Source organism: Myotis lucifugus, unplaced genomic scaffold (genome assembly GCF_000147115.1).
Source record: "Myotis lucifugus unplaced genomic scaffold, Myoluc2.0 scaffold_29, whole genome shotgun sequence".
NCBI lineage: Eukaryota > Metazoa > Chordata > Mammalia > Chiroptera > Vespertilionidae > Myotis > Myotis lucifugus.
This window is the reverse complement of record NW_005871077.1, coordinates 3262668-3289759: the sequence shown is the minus strand read 5'-3', so window position 1 is coordinate 3289759 and position 27092 is coordinate 3262668. Positions and strand designations below refer to the sequence as shown.

The window sequence follows — 27092 nt, the reverse complement described above, 5'->3', positions numbered from 1 at the left end:
CTACTGGAATAAAGTTTGCCTGTTCACAACTTAGGAAGTGAACACGGAGGGCATGTTTAACCTGCTAAACTCACAGGGCTTGTTTAACCTGCTAAAACTTTAAAAATTTAAGAGTTTCTGAATAACTTTTTGTATTTAAACAGATGCTACTGGTGTTACAGACTATCTATTGTGAAATACTCTATTAGCAGTATATATATTATATTATACTAGAGGCCCGGTGCATGAATTCATGCACTGGTGTGTCCCTCAGCCTGGCCTGTGCCCTCTCGCAATCCAGGACCCTTCGGGGGACGTCAGACTGTTGGTTTTGGCCTGACCCCTGCAGGACAGACCAAGGAACCCCACTGCTGCACAAATCCATGCACCAGGCCTCTAGTATGCATATAAGATCTTTGATTAATATCTTCCCACCCTCCACCCACCCCCTTCCCTCTGAGATTCATCAGTCTGTTCCATGTTTCCATGCCTGTGTTTTGAGCGTCTGACTCCTGGTGGTCAGTGTGCATCATAGCTACCGGTCGGTCAATTAGGTTTTTATATATATAGATACCTAAAAGTAAGGAATACCTGAATTAAAAATATGTTTTATAATTTAAATGTTGTATTAACCAGAATGGTTAGGGCCTCAATTTTTATGGGATTTTACTGTGTTGATTTATAACACTGAACTTTACAAGGTTTAACCTTATTTGAACTATGCCAGCGGTCCTCATCATGTGGGTCGCGACCCCTTTGGGGGTCTAACGACCCTTTCACAGGGGTCGCCTAAGACCATCGGAAAACACATATATAATTACATATTGTTTTTGTGATTAATCACTATGTTTATTATGTTCAATTTGTAACAATGAAAATACATCCTGCATATCAGATATTTACATTATGATTCATAACAGTAGCAAAATTACAGTTATGAAGTAGCAACAAAAATAATTTTATGGTTGGGGGTCACCACAACATGAGGAACTGTATTAAAGGGTCGTGACATTAGGAAGGTTGAGAACCATTGATCTATGCAATGGAACATTTCTTTTGTTTTAATTGTTTTCTTTCATCCAAGCTTTTTGAATACGATTTTGTTACATATATATCTTACATATATACATATGGGTTTAAAGGTTTTCTATTTCCTTTTTATGTTTATTTTAACGTTCTGCTTCTATAGGTGAAATGTTAATACATTTTATTTAGGCGAATAAACAACCAAGAAATCAAAATGGAAACAGTAGGGATATATATATATATCTCCTATCTAATAATAGACAAAGATGCAAATTGACCATACCTTCGCTATGCCCACCATTGGCTAATCAGAGCAATATGCAAATTAACTGCCAACATATATGGTGGCTAATTTGCATATACCAGCTGGGAGCGAAGACTGAAGACACCGTAGAAGGAAGCCAAGCAACAGAGCCGAGGTAGCGGAGACGGACAGGAGAGAAGCAGCAGAGACGGGCAGGGTAGGAACGGCAGAGAAGGGCGGGGTAGGAGTGGCAGAGACGGGAGCAAAGCCCTATTCTTGCAGGAATCTTCCTGCACACGGGCCTCTAGTATATATATATAAAGCCTAAGCGACCGTCCGACCAGTAGCTATGATGTGCAATGACCACCAGGGGGCAGATGCTCTGACCAGTAGCTGTGATGTGCACTAACCACCAGGGGGCAGATGCTCAATGCAGGAGCTACCGAGCTGCAGTGACTTGGAAGCTGTGGTTCTTGGGTGACACATCTGGAACCAGAGAGTGCTGGAAGCCGATCCACCCTGGCTGCTTGAGGCAGTCTCTGCAGGGATGTTTCAAGGGACCTTGAAATGGAGATGAGAAATGCCCTAGCCTTTGGTATGGAATGGATGGGATTAAGATCAAATAGGATAAATGCAGATGTAAGAGGACAATAGGGGAAGGAACCTGGCTAGGAGAAGAAAGGTTGTTTCCCCAGGTGAGGATTTTTATCAGTAAACCCTTTAACTGAGTGTCAGAGGGGTGGTTGGTCACTTTGATCTTTGCTTGGAGTGACCTCCTTCAGTTACTTCCTTGTAGCTTAGTGGAACAATAGAGTAACCTTTGAATGGAGATGGGAAGCCCCCTGGCCTTTTGTATAGTATGGATAGGATTGGGACCAAATAGTATAAATACAGATGTTAGATGACAATAAAGAGGAACCTGGCTATGATGATCACCTGAACACTGCCTCCGTGTCATTCATTCTTCGCCGACTCCGTCCACACCTTTGGGAACCCCTGTACCCGCTGGGGCTGCACCCCAGCAAGAAAGAAGGGAGCCCGATTCTGGGGTGCGTCACCCGAGAACCGCCCTCTCACAATTCGGGACCCCTCAGGGGATGTCAAAGAGCAGGTTTTCACCCAATCCCTGCAGGCCAGGCCAAGGGACCCCGCCAGTGCATGAATCCATGCACTGGATCTATAGTCTTATATAATAAAAAGGTAATATGCAAATTGACCCTAATGGCGAAATGACCAGGAATGACCAGTCACTATGACACACACTGACCACCAGGGGGAAGATGCTCAATGCAGGAGCTGCCCCCTGGTGGTCAGTGCGCTCCCATAGGGGGAGTTTCGATCAGCCACAAGCCAGGCTGATGGCTGTGAGTGCAGCAGCAGTGGTGGGAGCCTCTCCTGCCTCCTCGGCAGCACTAAGGCTGTCTGACTGCAGCTTAGGCCCCGCTCCCCATAGGTGGACATCTCCCGAGGGTTCCCAGGCTGCCAGAGGGATGTCTTCCTGCCAGCTTAGGCCCGGTCCCCCGGGGAGCTGAGGGACCCCCGAGTATATGAATTTTCATGCACTGGGCCTCTAGTCCTATCTAACAAAATACAAAAAGGGTAATTAACCGTACCTCCGCTACGCTTCCCATTGGCTAATCAGCGAGATATGCAAATTAACTGCCAACAAAGATGGCGGCTGGCAGCCACGCAGCTGAAGCGAGCAGGAGGTTTGCTTGCTCCAGTGATGGAGGAAGCCAAGGTTCTCCACCTGCCGCGGACTGCTCTAAGCTCCGATAGCAACAGCTCCAAAAGCAACAAAGTTTCAATTATAGAAGCTAAACAAATCCCAGATACCTGCTTTCAGCCAGCCTCGACCTCAGAGCTGGGAGCGCCAGTGAAGGCAACAGAGTTTCAGTTATAGAAGGTAAATAAATCCCATAATAAAAAAAAAGAAAAGAAAAAAGGAGAGGCTGGGAGCTTCAGTAGCAGGCCAGCCTGAAAACAGCCAGGCACCCCAGTGGGGACTGGCCAGGCACCCCAGTGGGGACCCCCACCCTGAAGGGGGTGTGGCCAGCCTGAAAACAGCCATCAGCCCCTCATCCAGGCTGGCCAGACACCCCAGTGAGGACCCCCACCCTGAAGGGGGTGTGACCAGCTGCATACAGCCATCAGCCCCTCACCCAGGCTGGCCAGGCACCCAAGCAGGACCCCCACCCTGATCCAGGACACCCTTCAGGGCAAACCAGCTGGCCCCCACCCAGGCACCAGGCCTCTATCCTATATAGTAAAAGGGTAATATGCAAACTGACCCTAACAGCAGAAAGACTGGGAATGACTGGTCACTATGACACACACTGACCACCAAGGGGCAGACGCTCAATGCAGGAGCTGCCCTCTGGTGGTCAGTGCGCTCCTACATGGGGGAGCTCTGCTCAGCCACAAGCCAGGCTGATGGCTGCCAGTACAGCGGTGGTGGTGGGAGCCTCTCCTGCCTCCTCAGCAGTGCTAAGGATGTCCGACTGCAGCTTAGGTCTGCTCCCCGCTGGCAAGTGGACATCCCCCGAGGGATGCCGGGCTGCCAGAGGGATGTCTGATTGCCAGCTTAGGCCCAATCCCCTGGGGAGCAGGCCTAAGCCAGCAGGTGGTCATCCCCCCAGGGGTCCCAGACTGCGAGAGGGCACAGGCCGGGCTGAGGGCCCCCCCGCCCCGAGTGCACAAATTTTTGTGCACCGGGCCTCTAGTCTATATATATAAAAGGCTAATATGCTAAGTGTCTGACCGTTGGACTGGTCGCTATGATGTGCACTGACCACCAGGGGGCAGACACTCAATGCAGGAGCTGCCCAGCTGCAGTGCCTTGGCAGCTGTGGTTCTCAAGTGATGCACCCTGAAACCAGAGAGGAGGGAGCCCGATTCCTTGTGGGGCTGTGCAATTCCACCTTCAGCTGTGGGTTATGTTGTTGCTGGAGCAATGCCGGCCCCGAATCTGGTTTACTGCACACTTGTGTTTGCGTTCCATACCCTGTATGACAGCAACTTTGCAGAGCATCCTCTTGCACTCCAGGACCCCTCAGGGGTTGTTGGAGAGCCATTTTCGGCCCGATCCCCGCAGGCCAGGCCGAGAGATCCCATCTGCCAGCGGGATCCCTCTCACTCTGCAGACGCTGGGGAGGTCCGTGGGAGGTTGGATCCAGGGCGTGTCCAGCCCGTCTAGCCCAGTCCTGCCCCACTGGCCACCTTCTAATTAATTTCCTTTCAATGTGCATGAATCCGGGCACTGGGTCACTAGTAGGATTATAATGCCAATAACTACAGACTCTCCAAATATACAAATATTGATAATCAGCACACTGTCATTAAGCTGAAATGTAGTGTTCCCAGGGGCAATAATCTATAGTGTTCATATATGTGAACTTTTGGCACACTGGAAAAAAAAGTTCTGAAGTACCCTACTTCTATTTACTTTGTCACTGATTTAGTTACAAAAAATTTCTCTATTCTAGAGTTAAACTTCTGTTTGTTCTCTTTTTTTTCATGGTTTATACCTGATTTAAGGAAAGTAGTTGACTCTACAATTGAATTTATTTTGTTTTTCTATACCATCTTTCTCAATTTCCTTCAAAAATTTAAAAGTTGATTGATACAATACCATTTACATTAGCATCAAGAAATTTGAAATACTTATGTATAAAGCTAACAAAATATGTATGAAATTTATATGAGGAAAACAACAAAACTCTGATGAACAAAAGAACTAAATAAATGGAGAGATATTCCAACTTCATTGATAAGGAGACTCAATACGGTCAAGATGTCAGTTCTTCCCAACTTCATATATAGATTCAATGCAATCCCAATATATATCCTAGAGGGTTGTTTTATGGATATTTATAAATATTCTAAAGTTTATATGGGGAGCCAAGAAGTCCAAAATAGCAAACACAATACTGAAGAAGAACAAAGTCAGAGGACTAACACTATCCAACTTTAATACTTACTATAAAGCTATAATAATCAAGACATGTGGTATAGACAAATGGATCAATGAAACAGAACAGAGAGCCCAGAAATAGATCCCCATAAATATTGTCAACTGATCTTTGACAAAGGAGCAAAGGCAATACAATAGAGCAAAAACAATTTTGTCAACAAATGTAATAGAACAACTGAACATCCTCATGCAAAAAAAAAAAAATTGAATCAAGACACAGACCTATACACCATTCACAAGTATGAACTCAAAATGGATCACAGACCTAACTGTAAAATGCAAAACTATAAGACTCCTAAAAGATAAGAGGAGAAAACCTATATGACATTGGTTGATGCCTTTTTAGATACAACATTAAAGGCACAATTTATATAAAAAGTAACTGACAAGCTACATTTCATTAAAATTAAATGCTTCTGCTCTAAGAAAGATAATATCAAGAGAATTAGAAGACGAGCCAGACTGAGAAAAATTTTTGCAAAAAAACACATGTACTAAAGGATTATTATCCAAAATATGCAAAGAACTCTTAAACTCAATAAAAAATCAAATAACTAAAAAATGGGCCAAAGACCTTAACAGACAGCTTACCAAAGAAGATATAGATGGCAGATAAGTATGAAAAGATGCTCCACATCGTATGTCATCATGGAAGCACAAATTAAAACCACAAGAAACCATTACACATCTATAGAACATCCAAAATCCAGAACACTGACAGCACCAAATATTGGTGAGGACGTGAAGCAACAGTAACTCTCATTCAGTGCCGGTAAGAATGAAAACTGGTACAGCTACTTTGGAAGGTGATTTGGCAGTTTCTTGTAAAACTGAATATATACTCTTAGCATACAAATCCAGCAATTGTGCTTCTTGTTGTTTATCAAAAGGAATTGAAAACTTATGTCCCTACAAAAATCTGTGCATAGATGTTTATAGCAGTTTATTCATAATTGCCAAAATTTGGAAGGTATCCTTCAGAAGGTGAACGGATTAATAATCTGTGGTGCATCCAGACATTGGAATATTATTCAACACAAAAGAAATGAACTATCAAGCCCTAAAATGACATAGAAGAATCTTAAGTGCAGATTTCTAAGTGAAAAAAGTCAACTTGAAAAGGCTACATATGATTCCAATGGAAACATAAAGATGAGTGGTTGTCAGGGGTAGGGGAGATGGGGAAAGATGAATGAATAGGCAGAGCACAGAAGAATTTTTAGGTTAGTGAAACTACTCTGTATGATATAATGATAAATACATGTCCTTATACATTCGTCCAAACCCATAGAATGTACATCACCAAGAGTAAACCCTAAGGTAAACTATGAACTTGGAATGATTATGTTGTGTCAATGTAGGTTCATCCTTGGCAAAAAAGAAAAAAAAAAGAAAAGTACCATTCTGGTGAGTTATGTTGATAATGGGAAAGGCTTATGAATGTGTGTGGGAAAGGGTTATATGGGACATCTCTGTATCTCTGTCTCAATTTGGTTGTAAACACACAACTGCTCTAAAAAAAAGCCTTAAATAAGTTCATTATTTGACTTTAAGCTACATATATCCATTAAAGTGAGACCCTGGAAAAATCAAACCAGATTAGGATCTTACAACTTGATATATCCTTAAACATTCTAAGTAATGTCCTAGCATTTGGAACAGATTTTGCATACAATTTCTTAGCAAGCTATTTTCATCTGTTTCCAGTTCATGGAGGAAGGGCAGAATGAATAACAGCTTATTTCTTTTCAGTAGATTATGAACACTTTCTTACTGCATTTTATTACTCTTTATACAGTGGCTGTTCATATCAGAATGGACTAAAGCTGATAGAGAAAAACCCGTTGTCTCCAAATTAGTATGTTTTGAACCAGACAACCATGTTTTGCTTGCTAGAAGAAGAGTGGAAAAGAATCAATGGGTAGTAAGGGTCATCCTAATTTCTATTTCCACTATTGCTGCCATGTTAGAGAATGGAAATCAACTTCCAGGCACTGTTCTAAGCATTTCATATGCAGTGGCATTACCACTATATACATTAGATGCCACTAATATTACACTATACTGTTATTATGGACAATGTTCTTAATTAAAGAGATTAATCTCTGCAGCCACCTGCAATCAATTTTGGCTTTCAAAAATGTTCTCTATAGTAGGATAGTAGGTTCCTACAGTAGAGTAATAGAAATAATCCTTTGAAGATGAAAACAAAAACAGCTGTGAAGCTCCATTTACCATTTTCATCATGACCACTGGCTTCTGGTGTGCCCTGCCTCTGGTCCTCTTCGGGTGCCTCAGGGTAAATGACAGCAGTATCTTGTTGTTGCAGGAACTCTTCAACATTAGGATCATGGTTTTGTTCATTTTCTGCATCTGAATCGCATTCATCATCTTTTACTAAAATAAATGCATACTTTATAAATAGCAATTTCACCACCAAGTTATTACCAAGATTTTCTAAATGAGGAATTGTTTATCTTGAGAGAATATGAGATTGTTCTTAAATTTGTAGGAAATATTTACTGAATATTAAAAACAATATTCACTCATTTGTTATAATTGATTAAGAAATCATTTTTAAGCCTGGCTGGTGTGGCTCAGTGGTTGAGTGTTGACCATGAACCAAAAAGTCCCCCTGCCCCCTTTCGATTCCTGGTCAGGGCACATGTCCGGGTTATGGCTCGATCCCCGGTGTGTGCAGGAGGCAGCCAATTGATGTCTCTCTCCCATCGATGTTTCTATCTATCCCTCTCCCTCTAAAATAAATAAAAACATATTAAAAAATAAGTCATCTTTAAAATAAATTTAAAATGTTATAAAAGTTTTGACATTTTCACAATATTCCCTTTAAGCTTCAGAGTTGTACTTCTATTCCATTTTACCGATAAACAAGATATGGAGACAGTTAATACAGTTGGCTGAATTTCTAGCTTTTCAGTCAATGTTAAAGCAAGGAAAAAAGGACAAGAGAAAACCTTAGCAACCTACTGTGCCATTTACTCAGTTGTACCTTAAATCTGAATCAGTCTTAATGTAAACCACTCTAAAATATAGTTCAGTTATGTGACTTCTTAGAAAATAGCTTTAATAGTTATCCATATGTAGAAAGAGTTCTAATAAGAGTCAAAATACCAAGTTGATAAAATAGTTTCTCATCTCCTCTAGCATTCATATACAAACAGGGCTATTCATGTACTACTTCTGCCTACATAGATATTTAACTGTGGCATTAAGACAGAGGCATATTTTTTCTTGAGTTAAAAGAGGTTCTAGATATAATAGAATGGTGCTGGCTGGGTGAATCAGTTGGTTGGAGCATCGTCCTGTACACCAAAAGGTTGCAGGTTCAATTCCTGGTTATGAGTTCTATCCCCAGTCAGGCATGTACAGGAAGGCAACCAATGGATGTTTCTCTCTTCCCTCCCTTCACCTCTCCATAAAATCATTAAGCATGCCCTCAGATGAGGATTAAAAGAAAGAAGAGATAATGTTTTCACCTTGAGAAGGTGGCCCAAAGTGCTGCTGAGTTTCTAAAGCAGCACTGCTACACTAGGGTTTGCCTCCATTCCCCGCACTGGCTCCAGAGGAGAGAGTGAGTCTCTCTGCTTCATGCTGGTGGTGACTGTAATGGGTTAGGTTGGCTCCCATATATCTCCTGGCTGACTTCTTTATGAACTTCTGACTGAATTGTCAATTCTAAATTTGTAAAACAGCACTTCCTAGCAGACTAAAATTGGGCCAAATTAAAATGATGAAGTATGGGCACTTTTTTTGTTCAGCAATCATTAAAACTTGCTAAATCTCCTGTATAGTATTAGTAACTGAACTCCTTGGGGTGGCTGCTGTTTAAAACCTTAGAGTCAATGATATAGTAATAATGGTGACACATCATTTTCTGCCACCCGTCCTTTTTAATACAACCAATAGTTATTCATGATTAAGCATCTGCTATATACTGCCAGTAGTCACCAATCTGGGGTTACTGGATCCAGGGGTAAGGAAAGACTCTTTAAGAGGTAAGTGGTACTGTTAGTTTTGAGGGACTCTATTTCCAGATCTTCAACTTCCATGTATGCTCTCTTAGAATCCTGATGGTTCATTTTCTATCTTCCCCTTTTCACAGACTAAAAGGCATATCCCTCCATCAATCCAGTATATAATATGATGCATTGCCTCACAGCATTAAAACCTCCAGGTTGTTAAAGGAAAAAATTCAAAATAGTGACTGGGAAATCCTTCTTTATTGCTTAATCAAGGCAACATAAAAGCATGATAAGTCCTCCAATTTTCCTGTTTATATGAATATCTATCTGGGTAAACACAGAAACTAAAATGGGGATATTGTAGTTCTAGTTAGGAAGCTCTGAAATCAGCTATGTAATTAATACAGCCAGAGGGAGTGAGAGTAATTTTCCTTTAATGATCTCACCTGTTCCATTCCATATTATTAAAAAATTCATTGCTTTTCAGGAGCCTGGGAAAGCATAGCAAATCATATTCTCAAAAATCATTCTTAACATCTGTCATTGGCTGAAATAAGCCTTTTTTTCTGTTAATCCTCACCCGAGGATACTTTTTCCATTGATTGTTAGAGAGAGTGGAGGAAGGGAGAAAGCGGGGAGGAGGGGGGGGGGGAGAGAGAGAGAGAGAGAGAGAGAGAGAGAGAGAGAGAGAGAGAGAGAGAGAGAGAGAGAAACATCGATGTGAGAGATACATGGATGGGTCGCCCTTGACCAAGAATTGAACCTGAGCCTGAGACCCTTCTGTGTGTGGGACAACGCTCTAACCACTGAGATCACTAGACAGGGCAACAATAAGCATTCTTTGAATAGCTAAAGCAGTAAAGTCAGTGTCATTGAGTCTTTTCAATGTAACTTTAAGTTCAGGTTAAACTAGATAAAATCATGATAAAATTTGTATTTTATGTGATTTCTTATAGATTCATGTAGATTTAACAAGATACAATATTTTTTATCAAATTATAGTATAAAATATTTCTTTCATTTAAACAGTCTTCACTTATAAAATGTTTATATTTTCTATATTCCACTAACTATATATACATACACATATATACATACATATGCTGGAATAATGAGTTTTTAAATAGTATACACTTTTCAGAATTACACAATTTGTATTTTAAATATGAACCTTGCATCTTCAGTAAGTTATAAGCTTACCTTTGCCCAGACTGGTTCTATGTAAGTGTACTCATTTAGAGACAAATATATATATATATTTTAAAATATATTTTTATTGATTTCTAGAGAAAGGGAGAGGGAGAAAGAGAAACATCAATGATGAGAGAGAATCATTGATGTGCTGCTTTGTGCATGCCCCCTACTGGAGATCAAGCCTGCAACTGGGCATGTATCCTTGACCAGAATTGAACCCAGGACCCTTGAGTCTGCAGGCCGATGCTCTATCCACTGAGCCAAACCAGCTAGGATAGAGACAAATATTTTTATAATTTATAAAAATTAGATTAGATCTAAATAATCTTTTTAAAATATATTTTTAATTGATTTTTTACAGAGAGGAAGGGAGAGAGATAGAAAGTTAGAAACACCGATGAGAGAGAAACATCGATCAGCTGCCTCCTGCACACTCCCTACTGGGGATGTGCCCGCAACCAAGGTACATGCGCCTGACCGGAATTGAACCTGGGACCCTGGAGTCCGCAGGCTGACGCTCTATCCACTGAGCCAAACCGGTTAGGGCAGATCTAAATAATCTTAACCTCACTGTTTGAATAATCTATATTTAAAATATATATTTATACTTTATACATTCCTCATTATTTTAATTTATATATTCGTCATAAAATTTAAAAATTATTAAATTTATTGGGGTGACATTGATATTAATAAAATTATGTAAGTTTCAAGTGTATAATTTTGTAATACATCATCTGTATATTGTATTGTATGTGCACCACCCGAAGTCAAGTCTCCTTCTGTCACCATTTATCTTTCTTTACCATCTTCTATCTGCCCCCAAACCCTTTTCCCTCTGGTAATCACCATACTGTTGTCTGTTTCTGAGGTTTTTTTTTTTTGTTTTTTTTTGTTTTTTTTTTTACTTAATCCCTTCACTTATTTCACCCTGCCACCCAACACCTCTCTCCTCTGTTCTCGGTATCTTTGAGTCTGTTTCAATTTTGATTATTTTGTTCTATAGATTCCATATATAAGTGAAATCATATGGTATTTATCTTTACCTGACTGGCTTATATACTCTTCAGGTCCATCCTCAAAATATATATTGACATATTTATTTGAATTAGAAAAATAAAGAGGCACTTCTATTTTCTGACAGAATTCCAGATATTGAATGAACTAACTTTCTAGTTATAAGATATTGATCAAAATAGAGTTAGTTTATGTGGTAAGATAAAAAAATATAAAAATGTATTGGAAAAAGGTACTAAAGTTAACAATATTTAAATTTCCACAATCATTTCTGAATATATTAAACAAGGTTCTTCTAAGTGAGGAGAAAAAAGAATAACAAAATCCAAAACCTGATATCATTAGTCCTTTGATAAGTAAGTACTGGTAAAACTTTTTGGTATATATCCCAGAAAATGAAGGTGTGAATGATGCTAATGACTGGGAAACAAATCCTTTATCAAGTTAGGTGACTGAATTTTAGACATTAGAAATATTTGTATTGATAGATAACCATAACTTTGCATATAATTCTCAAGATGCGTGAAGAACTGAGTAAATCAGTTACTACGAAAACATATTTCATCTTTTTATTTAGGAGAATAAGGTTATCTCAGTGCTAAACAAAAAATAGAAATAGAATTAATGCCAAACTTGTTTTTTTTCTAGAAATCTGTATCAGTAAACTATTGATATATGAACTAATTGAAGAACACTTCAATTCCTTTAACTTCATTTCCAATAACATTTTTCTTTAATAATTACTTATTAAAATGTATAATGTATTTATGTTGTGGTACTGTGTGGTACTGATAATTATATCATAAATCAATCTATAATTTTAAAAAATCTTATGAGCCTTCTGGTTACTAAATTAAAGAGAAACTTAAATTTCAATTTATATACACATTTTCTTATAAAAATGACAGTTAATAAAAAATACATTCAAACAAGAAATATATACTATGTCAGTACCAAATTCTATAGGCTATGTAGAATGAAAATACGAGTTCAAGGAATAAATATTATGGTATAATTTGTGAGGCAATAAACATTATGATATAACAGTTCATATAATATAAAACTTAGAAGATAATAACAGTATTATGGTTGTTCTGAGGATTAAATTAATTTATACAATTAATTAAATTAATTAATTTATATAGTATGTGTTTAGTACAATAATAGGCATTTAGTAAGTGCAATGTAATTGTTATCTATTTTCCTCAAAAATAGTCCTGCAAGGTGAACATTATAATTTCTGAATTAAAAATTTTCCCAATAAAAACAGTTAAGGTCAGAAAAGTTAGATAACTTTTCCAAAATCACATAGTAAAAAATAAAAATAAAGAATTTAAAAAAATGCATTTAAAAAAAAGAAAAAAATATTGCTAATTTGGTCTCAGATGTCATTTCAAATTCTGGGTTCTTTCCAACTAAACTACACTGTCTCCATGAACCTGCATTTACCTAGTCAATTTCAAGCAGAAACCAGAAATTCTGCAATTTTATACATAAAATTTAAAGTGTTGGAAAATGCACACTGTGACTAGGTCAATTATAAAGCAAAATCCCCAGTTTTAAGACTGATAAACATGTATTTGAATACTAGAGAGAGGAGCAAATACACAGAAACATATAATTTGTTTTAACATATAACAAAACTCTGAGCTGACTGTCAAGGTATCGAATTTCAGGAGAAATTCTAGAATCATTTGCGAAAATGTGGAATTATAGGGTTATAATTATAAATTAGTGAGAGCAACAATTAGACAAATGTTTAACATAAGAATAAAAAGTTTTATTTAGCTATTGATATTGTATTAGCATCAGAATAAAATATTTTTAGATGTTCTATCTTTACCTTCAATTTTTGAAACTTTGTGAAACTATTAACTATATAAACACAAAAGGGATGCTTAGAAGGAACAAAGAATGTTTTAGGTGAATTTTTTCTCTTCTTATTTTAAATTAAATTTATTGGGGTGACATTGGTTAATAAAATTATATAAGTTTCAAGTGCACAATTCTATGATACAACAGTTGTATAGTACATTGTGTGTTTACTGCTACCCAAAGTCAAATCTTCCACTTTACCCTTTACTACCCTTCTAACCTTCCTTCTCTCTTTTCACTCTCTGAATACTAAACTGAAACTATAGTTCTCTTAACTTCATGAATTGCAAAAGGAAGTCAGCTATAGAAAATATCTAACAAAGTTCTGAACTAATTATGGAACCTCTGTACAATGTTTTTGTTTACTTTGTTAGTACATTATTCCCCAGAAGTCAAGGAAGTAGCAAAAGAAAGGCAACACATAATTTTAATGTTTAACTGCTCAAAAGTCTCAAACATCTAATTCCATCCTTCTTTCCTTAAAACTGTACATATCAGGGCTTTATTAAAAATGTTTGCTTACTCCTAGTTCCCCACGTTATAGGGAAATAATGTAGCAGTGATCATCTTCATGTGGGTGGGAAAGATCTTACCTTTCAGGAGCAACTGAGGTTAATAAAAGGTTACTCTAACTTCCAAATGTGATTTTTTTTTTGGGGGGGAGGGAAGTTATGTACTCAGTACTTCAAACTGAAAGAATGAATTCACTTTTTGTAGTGAAGAGCAAATTGTAAGGTAAAACACTGTAAACCTGGAACTATGAGTGTCTTTTTTTATAGTATTTTGCCTAAAAGGATAAAATCTTCTGTAACTCTGCTAACACAAGTAATCAAAGTTAACATTAGGTAAAAAAGTAAAACACAGCAGTGTTTTGCATTCATTAACACTACTTTACTAATAAAAAACATCCAAACTAAATATGTTATATAATGTATAAGTTAGCATGACAAATATTTGATAGCAAGCATACCTAAATACCTTATTTATGCATGTTAAACACAACCAAGTTAAATGAAGACTATCAACTCTTAGGCTACAGGCACCATAAATTATCAAATATTCCATTATTAATTAATTTGGAATGCACCTTTAATAACAGCACAAGATTTACTCTGTGTTTCATATAACTGACTGACAAATATGAGAGTGCTAATGTTTATATTATAGAAAACAATCTGTTTTGACACATTACTATGAAACATACTCATCTTCCATAATTAAGGGTAATTTATAAGTATATATGGAATAGTTCTAAAATGCACTGCAAAGAAAAAAAAGCTATATATGTCAAATCAAAAAAGGTAAGGAAGAATAAAAATTTAATTAAAACTAGATGATAGAAATATTTAATTTATGGTTCAATATACAAAATACAATTATAATACTATTAAATATATTATTTTGAGAAAATTCTATATAATAAAGAGGTAATATACAAATTGACCATCACTCCAACACACAAGATGGCCGCCCTCATGTAGTCAAAGAAGGCCGTCCCCACGTGTCCACAAGATGGCCTGCAGGGGAGGGCCATTGGGGGTGACCAGGCCTGCAGGGGAGGGCTGTTGGGGGCGGACCAGGCAGAGGGCAGTTGGGGGGGACTGGGCCGGCAGGGGAGGGCAGTTGGGAGGGACCAGGCCGGCAGGGGACGGCAGTTGGGGGAGACCAGGCCGGCAGGGGAGGGCAGTTGGGGGTGACCGGGCTGACAGGGGAGGGCAGTTGGGGGCAATTGGGCCAGCAGGGGAGCAGTTAGGCATCGATCAGGCTAGCAGGGGAGTGGTTAGGGAGCAATTGGGCCAGCAGGGGAGGAGTTAGGCATCGATCAGGCTAGCAGGGGAGTGGTTAGGGGGTTATCAGGCTGGCAGGAAGAACCGGTTAGGGGCAATCAGGCAGGCAGGCAGGCGAGCGGTTGGGAGCCAGCAGTTCTGGATTGTGAGAGGGATGTCCGACTGCCTGTTTAGGCCTGATCCCTGTAGAATCGGGCCTAAATGGGCAGTCGGACATCCCTCAAGGGGTCCCAGGTTGGAGAGGGTGCAGGCTGGGTTGAGGGATACTCCCCTGCCCAGTGCACTAATTTTGTGCACCGGGCCTCTAGTTATTTAATAATTTGAAATTCATTTTTGAAGTTTACATTCTAAGAGTTCCAGCTAACTTACATGACAAAATTTAAGTGCCTGGAATTATCATATATATATAAGATCTGGATTTAAGTTTTACACTTACTTTTTTGCTTCTTAAATATGATTTAAATTCATTATAGAGGAATAGCCTTAAGTTTCAGGGAATTTGTATTTTTAGTCAGCTAGAAGCATATAATTTAACTTCATTTTGACCTTTTTCACTAACAGAAATCATAAGAAAAATTTGTGATTCTCTTGTTTGCTGTGACATATTCATTCAACTCATCAATATTAATGATTATCATCTGGTCTACAGCTAACCCATGATATTTGCTTATTTTGTCCTCTTCTGCTTTCTGGCTTATGGGCAATTCAATGCAGATCCTGGTAAATAATAATGAAACTCAAAATAGTTAGATGTGCATTTCTATAACCTTGTTAAAAAATCTGACAGAAGTTTAAATAATTATTCAAACACTTTTTTATTATCTGTAGATTACTTGACATTCAAAATCTGCTCTATTCTATGAATCTGTAAATTTACAACTATATTTAAAGAATACAAACTTTCATCTTTTTATATAGTACCCCATATGCCTAGGTACTTACACATGTAAGGAGGGCAAGATAAAAGAGAAGGAAAAAGACTAAATTCAGGACTCACAAATGCAAAAACCAGTGACACAAAGACCTTGTTCAAAGACTGTAGTATGAAAGAAACCAGCAAGAGAGTACCTGTACATCCTGCTTCATCTGCCTGAGCTTCAGGCCCCAGGATTTCTTGTCCTTCCTTTCCTGCTAAAATCAAAGAGCAAAAGATTAAAATACATCAACATGTCAAAAACACTTTAACTTATAGAAATCTGAAAAGAAAATTTATAGATTATGTTTAAATTTGGATTTTTCCTTTTATAAATATAGTAATTTGTTCTTGCAAAGTAAAGCTTTTAAGAGATCCTTTTTTTTTTAACAGATGTATCGTTTCCATTGTGTAAATGTACCGTAGTGTTTTTATCAACTCATCTACTGATGGGCACTTGGGCTGTTTCCAGATCTTAGCTATTGTAAATAATGCTGCTATGAACATAAGGGTGCATATTTTCTTTGATTGGTGTTTCAGGCTTCTTAGGATTATTCCTAGAAGTGGGATGCTTGGTCAAATGGCAGTTCCATTTTTAAGTTTTTGAGGAAACTCCACACTGTTTTCCATAGTGGTTGTAAGCAGTCTGCACTTCCACCAGCAGTGTACTAGGGTTTCTTTTTCTCCACATCCTTGCCAGCACTTGTTGTTTGTTGATTTATTGATGGTAGCCATTCCAGAAGATGTGAGCTGGTTTTAATTTGTATCTATCTGGTGATAATTAGTGAAATTGAGCATTTTTTCATGTCTCTTGTTCATTTGTATTTGGAGAAGTGTCTACTTAGGTTCTCTGCCAATTTTTTAATTGGATTGTTTGTCTTTCTTTTGTTGAGTTGTATGAGTACTTTATATATTTTAGAATATAACCCTTTTACCCTTTGAGATAACATAGAGAGACCTAGAGAGTATTATGCTAAGCAAAATAAGCCGGTCAGAGAAAGACAAATATCACATGATCTCACGTATATTTGAAATCTCATGAACAAAAGAAACTGACAAACAAAATAGATCCAGAGACATGGAAGCATGCAACAGACCAATGTTTCTCAGAGGGAAGGGCAGGGGAGATTAACCAAAGAACTTATATGCATATATGCATAACCCATGGACACAGACAATAGTGCAGTGAAGGCCTGGGGATGGGCTGGGAGTGGGGAGGAGAGGGTCAATGGGGGGAGGGAGGGGATATCTGCAATACTTTCAACAATAAAGATAAATTTTAAAAAAGAAATATCTGGGGAAAAGTGTGGGGGGGAAGTAAAGCTTATAGAAAAAATTAAACTTTAGAAGAAATTAAGCAGAGAGTTTTACCAAACTCACAAAAAAATTTAGAAAAGCAAAATTAGTGATTTATATATAATTCTGAAATTATAAATATATTAGAATTGTAAGCATAGTGGGGTATTAGTATTGTTTGTTGTTGTTGTTAATTCTCACCCCAGGATATTTTTCCATTGATTTTTAGAGAGAGTGGAAGGGTGGGGGAGAGACAGAAAGAGAGAAACATTGATGTGAGAGAGACACATCAATCGGTTGCCTCCACACGCACCCTGACTTGGGGCTGTGAATTGAGCCTGCAACTGAGGTATGTGTCCTTGACTGGAATCGAACCTGAGACCCTTCAATCTGTGGGCTGATGCTCTATCCACTGAGCCAAACTGGTTAGGGCAGATACTAGTATTTTTTTTAGAAGAGAGCTCCACTTATCATTTCTTTCCCAAAACACAGATTTCTATGTTCTAGGCACTCTTCAGATATTCTATAAAATTATTTCCTTTAATTTTCATAACCACCTATTTTATAAGTTAAAAAAAACCACAAAACTTAAGTCTCAAGGAGGTTAAATAACTTGCCCAAGGATATGAAACTTTAGGTGATAGAAGTAGAATTTAAATGAAGGTCTGAATGGCTGCAAAACCTCCTTTTACTACACCCTTGCTTGTCTAACTAGAGTACCAGACAACTAGAAGTTGGGCCCAAATTTCATTCTGCCCAGAATAAAGACCCAAGGCACTATGCCTTTCTTTTATTCTATTCATTATTCTAACTATGGACTAATAGTAGTAAATAATAACAGGGGTACTGATAAATATTTCTAGGTGCCAATTATCCTCCTCTGCCACCTATATGTTTACTTGGTTAGTGCTACCTAAACAAACCACGTAGGCTGGTTCTAGTCTTTTACACAGAATAAGATCAGAGAGAGTCAATATATGTATTATTTGGGCAAGCAAAAAGTATGTTTTATATATTCAGGTACATTTTATTTATTATGATTTATTAAGAACATGTATAGATAAGAAAGACATGAAGGAGTTAAAAACTGCTTTTTTAAAAAAATAAGTAGCAGAGTATATATCATAATTATTAAAATACTTATAAAGTCATACTGAAACATTATGTAGTCATCTGTACCCCAATCAAATCCCACTAAATATGTCAGTCAAAAACCTTTAGATTTTCCCTAAGTTTGATAATTGAATGGAGAAACAGAACATTAATCAAGTAAAATCTTTGCTCACATAAAAGCAAATATTTACTCATTAACTTAAAAAATATTTTATTGAATTTTAGAGAGAGAGGAAGGGAGGGAGGGGGAGGATAGCAATTTGTTGTTCCACTTATTTATGCATTCATTGGTTGATTCTTGTACTAGTATGTGCCCTGATGGGGGATCGAACCCACAACCTTGGCATATTAGTATTTAAAGATGATCACTGTGTGAAAAAATAGTTAAAGCATGTGCAAGCCTCTTTAGATCAGCATTTAAAAACACTATATAAAGTATATAATAATGATATTAACTTATGCTGAAGAATTCTCATTTTATACTTGCCATAAGCAAAATGACAATATAAAAATCCCTTGTAAAGTGTTTCTAATACTGATAGATAAGTACCAATGTTTGCTAAGTGTCTGAAAATCTCTAATACCCTTTTCCCTCCTTCCAAAGCATCTACTAAAATGAAAATAATAAATAGTATACTATTGGGGTAATTGTATGATAGTAATATATTATTATTATATATCTATGCCCTCTGTTTTTCCTTAAATAAAAATCAGAACCATCAGAGTTGCTTGTTAAGGTGGAAGATAACACTGATATTTAAAATAATATTTTGGAAATTACTATTTTTTTTACTTACAGTTATATTATAGCTCATTTAAACACTGTCTGCAATACAATTATTTATTACTTCTTCATTCCTTCATTTCTCCTTGGAATAAAATAATCTAGGCTCCTTCCTTAGATGAGCATTTAACATAGTTCAGAATGTGGTCCCAGACTTATTTACCACAACTTAAAAACTGGAAGTCTCCATTCTTTCCCTCATTATTGGGGCTAGAATTTTGGTTCAACAACTAAAAATATATTGATTAATGAAAACAGAAAGATCCTAATGCTCGCCTGTAATGTGAACACACTTCTCTCTCTGCTGAGTGCTATCCAGGAACAGGCTCTTTCCTGCTCCATCCATGACTAGCATGAAGATATGCTGGAACAGAGGCTGTTCTAAATATTTTTCAAGTAGCATTCTCCCTGATTTGCTTTGTTCTTCTATTTTAAGAAATCTAAGAGAAGAGTGTGGTGTTGGCCAGAGGGAAGAGGGGCAGGGGCTGAGTGGAGGGGCTAGGTGGGGGTTGGGGGTTAGGAGGTGATAGGGACATCTGTAATAGTATTATCAATAAAAATAAAGTTTAAAAAGCTATACTGCCTGGCCAGTATGGCTCAGTGGTTGAGCATAGACCTATGAACCAGGAGGTCACAGTTCGATTCCTGGACAGGGCATATGCCCGGGTTGCAGGCTCCATTCCCAGTGTGGGACATGCAAGAGGCAGCCGATCAGTGATTCTCTCTCATCATTGATGTTTCTATCTCTCTCCCTCTCCATTCCTCTCTGAAATCAATAAAACATATTTAAAAAAAAGAAATCTAAGAGAAGAAAAGTAGTGTATTATACTTGTACATAAGATTTTCTCTCCTGTAAGACTTAATACATTATGAATGACTAACATGCAATCTAGAAAGGACAACTAGGATGCTCCTAGGTTTTGCTTTTAGTCTAAATTCCAAAGCAAATATATAGATGAGAAAAACTCCTGTTTTTTCAAATAATGGCAAAATATAGCTGAAAAAGAAGTCATGAAATTCTACTCAGAATTATAGCTGTAAAAGATCAATCTCCAAGAAACTGTGGAAAGTGAAAAAAAGCCAATCCAAAAACAAATGTTATATATTGTATTATTCCATTTAAATAATATACTTGAAAGGACAAAATTATAAAACTGGAGAACAGATTAGTGGTTTTCAGGGGTTAGGAATGGGTCAGAGGGGAGGGTGGGTGTATAAAAGGCAACTAGGGAGCCCTGTGGTGATGGAATTGTCCTATATCTTGCCTATATCAATGTTAATATTCTGGTTGTGATATTGTAGTATAGTTTTGCAAGATGTTAGTTACCATTGGGGGAAATTAGGTAAAAGGTACATAGCATATCTGTATTATATGTGAATCTAAAACTACTTTTGAATTATTTGTGAATCTATAATTATATCAAAAGTAAAAGTTTAATTTAAAAAATCAAGAGAAAATATCACAAATTTAGGTAAAAAGAGGTAGCGCTTGTTCATTTTGCATTAAGATGGAAGTCCTAGTAGGTAAAAACAAAGATGTCAAATGCAATTAATTTTAGTTAAAAATCCAAAAGACTTATATTCAATGGCAGAATAGATCTGCCCAAAATACAAGACTGATTACTTAGTTTAGCACATGTACTAAATTCTAAAACTTGCATTTTTGAAATTCATACCAATGTGTTTCTAACCATTTCTAACCATGTGCTTGCGGGAATATTTTACAGCAATCTCTAATAAGGCAAAGTGGCTAACTGAATCAGATTTTCTTTTCCTGCTTTCATCTCTTCCTCTACAACACACATACACACATGTCATACATATTTGTACCTGCCTTTCCTCAAGTTGTTCCCTCTGTTTAGGATCCATTACCCTTTCCATCTAAATAACTCTACTCATCTAGTTCTTTAAAGATCAGTTCACATTTATCTCATTTTGTGTCTTCTTTGACCCTGCTCTCTGCTCTTCCCACCCTACTGTCCCTGCTATAGAAATACGATACAAAAACAAAATACTTAAAAATTTCTAAAATTTAATAAAATATGCAAATCAATATATTCAAGAAGTAAACTGAATCTCAAGCAGAATAAAGCCTCCAAATTCCAGACTGAAACCATCAATCAAACTCTGAAAACTAAAGTAAAAAAATCCTGAAAAGAGCCAGAGAACATAATACATAAATATGAAGGGACAATGATTCAAAAAGATAGCAGACCCAGACAACAGTATAGTATTGGCCTGAGGGAAGAGGGGGAGAGGGCTGGGTGGAGATGGACAAAGAGGGGGTTAATGGGGACATCTGTAATAGTGTAAACAAACAAACAAAACAGTCCTGGCAGGGTGGCTCAGTTGGTTGGAGCATCATCCCATACACCAAAAGGCTGTGGGTTTGATTCCCAGACAGAGCACATACCTAGCTTAAGGGTGTGATTCCCTGGTTGGGGTGCTTATGGGATAGAAAGAGGGGAAATTATATTAGAGGGATACTTGAAATGTCAGAAATGAAAGACAACAAGAGAAATTATATAACCCATGTGACAAGTACAACATAAAGGAGGGAGGGTAATGGGACTCATAGGTTTCTATATTTCACCTGGAGTGGTAAAATATTAGTTCTAAGTAGAATGAAAATTTAAGTAAGTATGCACAGTCTAATCCTTATAAAAACTACTAAAAAATCTATATAAAGAGATAGAGTATAAAGTGAAATAAAAATAGAATACTAAAACATATTCAAATGATCCAAAATAGGACGGGAAAGGAGAAATAGAAGAACAACAAAGCAGAGAGAACAAACAGAAAACAAATACTATATAATGGTAAATCTAACTGCAAACATCAACAGTTACATTAAATGTAAATAGTCTAAAAATCCAATTAGGTACAGAAATTTTAGAATAGATTTCAAAAACCAAGCTCCATCTAGAGTTATTTCATATCTAATAATATGGGTAGGTTAAAAGTAAAAGGATGTAAAAAATATACCAATGAAACACTAATTGAAAGAAAGGCAGGGTAATTATCCTATATAATAAAAGGCTAATACACAAATAAATAGACCAATAGCGGAACAACTGAACAACCTAACAACCAGTTGCTATGATGTGTGCTGACCACCAGGGGGCACGCGTGGAATATGGCAGGAGTCAGCCATGGTGGGATAGTGGAGCAGGTGAGTGGGGGCACCAGACCAAGTTGGGGCACCTGTCACTGTCAGGAGCGAGCCTCTGGTAGTTACTAAAAATTCTTTGCTACTGCATGTCACCATCCCACTTGGTGCTCGCATCTGCTGCCAACGCTGGCCCCACTCGCACCCGCTGCCAGCGCCTGGTGCCAGCCCCGATCACTCGGCACCGTCAGTGGGTGTGAGCAGCAGCTGCCAGCCCCAATCGTCCCTCAGGGTTTCTCCACCTCGCCCTGCTCCTGAGGGGCGATTGGGGCCGGCAGCTGCCTCTCACACCTGCTGACAGCGACAGCCCCGCTCTCACCCACTGCCGGCACTGGAGCCGCCGCTTGCACCCACTGCCAGTGCTGGCCCCGCTTGCACCGGCAGCCAGTGCCAGAGCCGCCACTCGCACCTACTGCCAGTGCCTGGCACTGGTCCTGATCCCTTGGTGCCTTCAGTGGGTGAGAGCAGCAGCTGCCGGCCCCAATCACCCTTCAGGGCTTCTCCACCTCCCCCTGCTCCTGAGGGGTGATCGGGGCCAGCAGCCACCTCTCGCACCCGCTGCCAGCGTAAGCCCTGCTCGCAACCGCTGCTGGCACTGGAGCTGCCACTTGCACCCACTGATGGTGCCAGCCCCACTTGCACCACTGCTGGTGCTGGCCCCAATCACTCCACGCCTTCAGCAGGTGCAAGTGGGGCCGGTGCCATCAGCGCATGGAAGCAGCAGCGGTGGGAGTGGGGCTGCCAGAAGACTGGAAACTGGAGGCCATGGTGTGAGGGGCCAGGTGGGGGCACAGAGGATGGCCAAGACCCACCCCTGTGCCCACCGCGGCCTCGCAGAACACAGTTCCTTTCAAGGTGCACGAATTTGTGCACTGGGCCCCTAGTTTTAATATAAAAGTAGACTTTGGAGGTAAGAAAATTACCAAAGATATGGAGAAACATTACATACTGATAAAGGCCAATTCACCAAGAAGACATAATCTTAAGTGTGTATGCATCTAGTAACAGAGCTTCAAAATACATAACTGACAGAACAGAGTGTAGAGGCAAATCCATGATTATAACTGGAGACATCAATACAAATTAATGACAACTCAAAAAATTTAAAATAATGGTATCATATAAAGTATGTTCTCTCACTATAATGAATTTAAAGTAGATATCAATAGCATAAAGATAAGAAAATCTCCACTATGGAAATTAACACACTTCTAAAGAACCCCTGGGCCCAAGGGAAAATGAAAAACAACAGATAAAAATTTGTAGGAGGTACCAAAAGCAGTGCTTAAAGGGTAATTTATAGTATTAAACTAGAGGCCTGGTGCATGAAATTCATGCACTGGGGTGGGAGAGGGGTCCCTCAGCCTGGCCTGCATCCTCTTGCAGTCCAGGATCCCTCTCACAGTCCAGGATCCCTCTCACAGTCTGGGACCCCTCGCTTCTTACCGCCCGCCTGCTTGCTGCTCCTTACCACTCAGCTTGCTGTTCCTTAGTGCTGCCATGGAGGCGGGAGAGGTTCCCTCCACCAGCCATGAGCCCAGCTTCTGGCTGAGTGGTGCTCCCCCTATGGGAGCATCCTGACCACCAGGGGGAAGCTCCTGCATTAAGCGTCTGCCCCTGGTGGTCAGTGTGCATCATAGCAACTGGTTGCTCCACGGTTCGGTAGATTTGCATATTAGGGTTTTATTATATAGGATGCTTAAGGTATAAAAGAAAGTCTCAAATCAAAATTCTAGCATCTGTGTTAAAACATAAAAAAATAGCAAAACTGCCCTAGCTGGTTTGGCTCGGTGGATAGAGCCTGCGGACTGAAGGGTCCTGGGTTTGATTATGGTTACGGGCACATGCCCAGGTTGTGGGCTCGATCCCCAGTACGAGGGCGTGCAGGAGGCAGCTGATCAACAATTCTCTTATCATTGATGTTTCTATTTCTCTTTCCCTTCCTTCCTCTCTGAAATCAATACAAATATAGATTTTTAAAGAAGAGCAAAAGAAACCCAGCACAAAGAGAAGGAAGTAATAAAGAGCAGAAAACAATAAAATTAAAAACAAAATAGAGAAAAAAAATGAAACAAAAAAGTTGATTCTTTGAAGAGATCAATAAAATTGACAAATCTGCAGCAAGACTAACAAAAAAGAGGGATGCCACAATTTACTAATATTAGAAATGAAAAGAGAATACCACTACAAAGCCAGCAGATATTAAAAAATAATACAGGAGCTACTATGAGTTCAAGTAGTAAACATTATAATATGCATTTCTGACTCTTAAAAGAAGAGTTTATTCATATTTTAAAAAATGACTGATAGTAAGTATTAAATGACAGATAGTAAGTTTGCCCTCCACCCGAAGTCAACTCATCTTCCATCATCATATATTTGATATCCTTTACTACCACCCTATATATATAGATCATGTATCATAGAAATGAGCACTTGAAACCTATATAATCTCATTAACCAATGCCATTCCAATAAATTTAAAAAGAAAAAAAATAAATAGAAAAAAAGTCAATGTTTTCAATGTGTCAGATATGACATTGTTTGTAGCTACTTACACTTAAAATGAAAAATTCTATATGCCCACTAAGCAACCTGTGAGTCAGTACATAATTAGTTTACAAAATATAAATCAGAAGGATTAATAACAGTACCACCTAGGATAGGTTGTGAGGATTAAATTAATAGAGTATATCCTTAATAGTATACCAGGCACACAGTAAGTACTATGTAATTTTAGCTATTTTCCTAAAAGCAGACTTGTAAGGTTCACATCTTTACACACATAAATCTGAAAACTTCTAAATGGATCAATTCCTCAAAACTAGAAGCTACTAAAACTTATCAAAGATAAAATGGCTATCATAAGTATTCCTATAACTATTTTAAAGACTGAATTTGTAGTTTAAAACCTTCCCTTAAGCCCAAACCAGACAAAACTCCAGACCTAGACACTTAAAGAAGAAATAGCACTAAATATAAACGATCTTTTCAAGAAAATAAAAAAGAAAGGAACTCTTTCCAATTCAATTTATGAGGTGAGGATTACCTTGATACCAAAGACATATAACAATAGTACAAAAAAGAGAGAAAATTATAGACCAGTGGTTCTCAACCTGTGGGTCGCGACCCCTTTGGGGGTCGAACGACCCTTTCACAGGGGTCGCCCTAAGACCATCGGAAAACACATATATAATTACATATTGTTTTTGTGATTAATCACTATGTTTTAATTATGTTCAATTTGTAACAATGAAATTGGGGGTCACCACAACATGAGGAACTGTATTAAAGGGTTGCGACATTAGGAAGGTTGAGAACCACTGTTATAGACCAATCTCTCATGAACATTGATTCAAAAATCTTCAACCATATATTACATTACCAAGTCAATTTCAGCAATATATGAAAAAAAAAAGACTAAGTGGTGCTTTCTACTAGGGAACCCAAAGGTGGTTCAATATTTGGAAAATGCATTTTACTGTATTAACAGGCTAAAGAAGCACAAACACATGATCATATCAAGCGAGGAGAAAAAGCATTTAAATTTGAAAAAATTTCAGCATCTGTTCAGGATGAAAACTCTCAGCAAACTAGGAATCAAAATTTAGTTTGATAAGAGGAAACTAAACAAATCTATAGCTAACATTATTCTTAAAGGTAAAAAACTGAATACTTACCCTCTAAAATGGGAAAAAAGGAAAATCTCCACCCTCACCACTCCTGACAACTTGTAATAAGTCAATAAAAATATAAGATATACAAATTAGAAAGAAAGAAATCAAGCTGTCTGTATTTGAGAAGATTATCTACATAGAATTCCCAAGGAAATCTACAAAAAAATTCGTAGAACTACCAAATTCACAGGATTCAAGGTCAACACATAAAAATCAGTCATATTGCTTACTATTTAACAACAATGAACAAATGGAAAAAACAAACAAATGGAAACTAATTAAAAATAAAGTATTTCCAACAGTTTCTCCTTCCAAAAAAATGAATACATAGGTATAAATCTCACAAAACATGTTCATTATCTTTATTTTGAAAGAGAAAGCACTGAACAAAAAAGACGTATGGCAGTATAAAAAAAATCAACATACAAAAATAAGCCACATTTTTACACACTAATGAACCACCTGAAAGAGAAATAAACGTCTCATTTACAATAGCATCAACAACAAAAAAATACACAGGATAAATTTAACAAGGAGGTTAAAGATTTGTACATTAAGAACTATAAGACACTGATGAAAGAAACTGAAGAAGAGACAAATATATATAAAGATATCCTGTGTTCACGATATTTGGAAGAATTCATATTGTTAAAATGTCTATACTACTCATAGCCATTTATAGATTCAATGCAATCCCTATCAAAATCCCAAATGTATATTTTTTACAGAAATAGGAAAAGTCTTAAATTTATATGGCATCACAAAAAACCCCGAACAGCCAAAGCAATCTTAAGAGGTAAGAACAATGCAGGATATATCACACTTCCTGATTTCAAACTATACCACATGACTATAGTAATCAAAACAGTATGTTACTGGCATAAAAACAGACACATAGGCCAATAATAGAAAAGAAGGAGAGCCCAGAAGTAAATTCCTGCATATAGTGATCAACTAATATTTGACAGAGGAGCAAGAATTCTCAAGGGGGGAAAATACAATCTCTTCAATAAATGGTGTTGGAAAACTGGACATTCACATGCAAAAGAATAAAATTGGACT

The 27092-nt window shown here is 37.8% G+C and overlaps 1 protein-coding gene across 4 annotated transcripts in view; it reads right to left on the bottom strand.

Moving 5' to 3' along the window:
* The window catches only part of ZEB1 (zinc finger E-box binding homeobox 1), a 271362-nt gene that overhangs the window by 31172 nt on the left and 213098 nt on the right, over nt 1–27092 (bottom strand). For 3 of the 4 annotated variants that reach the window (XM_023752199.1, XM_023752198.1, XM_023752200.1), the window contains 2 exons: nt 16147–16209; nt 7458–7619 (listed from right to left, as the gene is read on the bottom strand). In XM_023752199.1, coding sequence (XP_023607967.1) covers nt 7458–7619; nt 16147–16209 — 225 coding nt within the window. The remainder of the gene's footprint in view (nt 1–7457; nt 7620–16146; nt 16210–27092) is intronic. The other variant, XM_023752201.1, reaches the window with a different exon arrangement.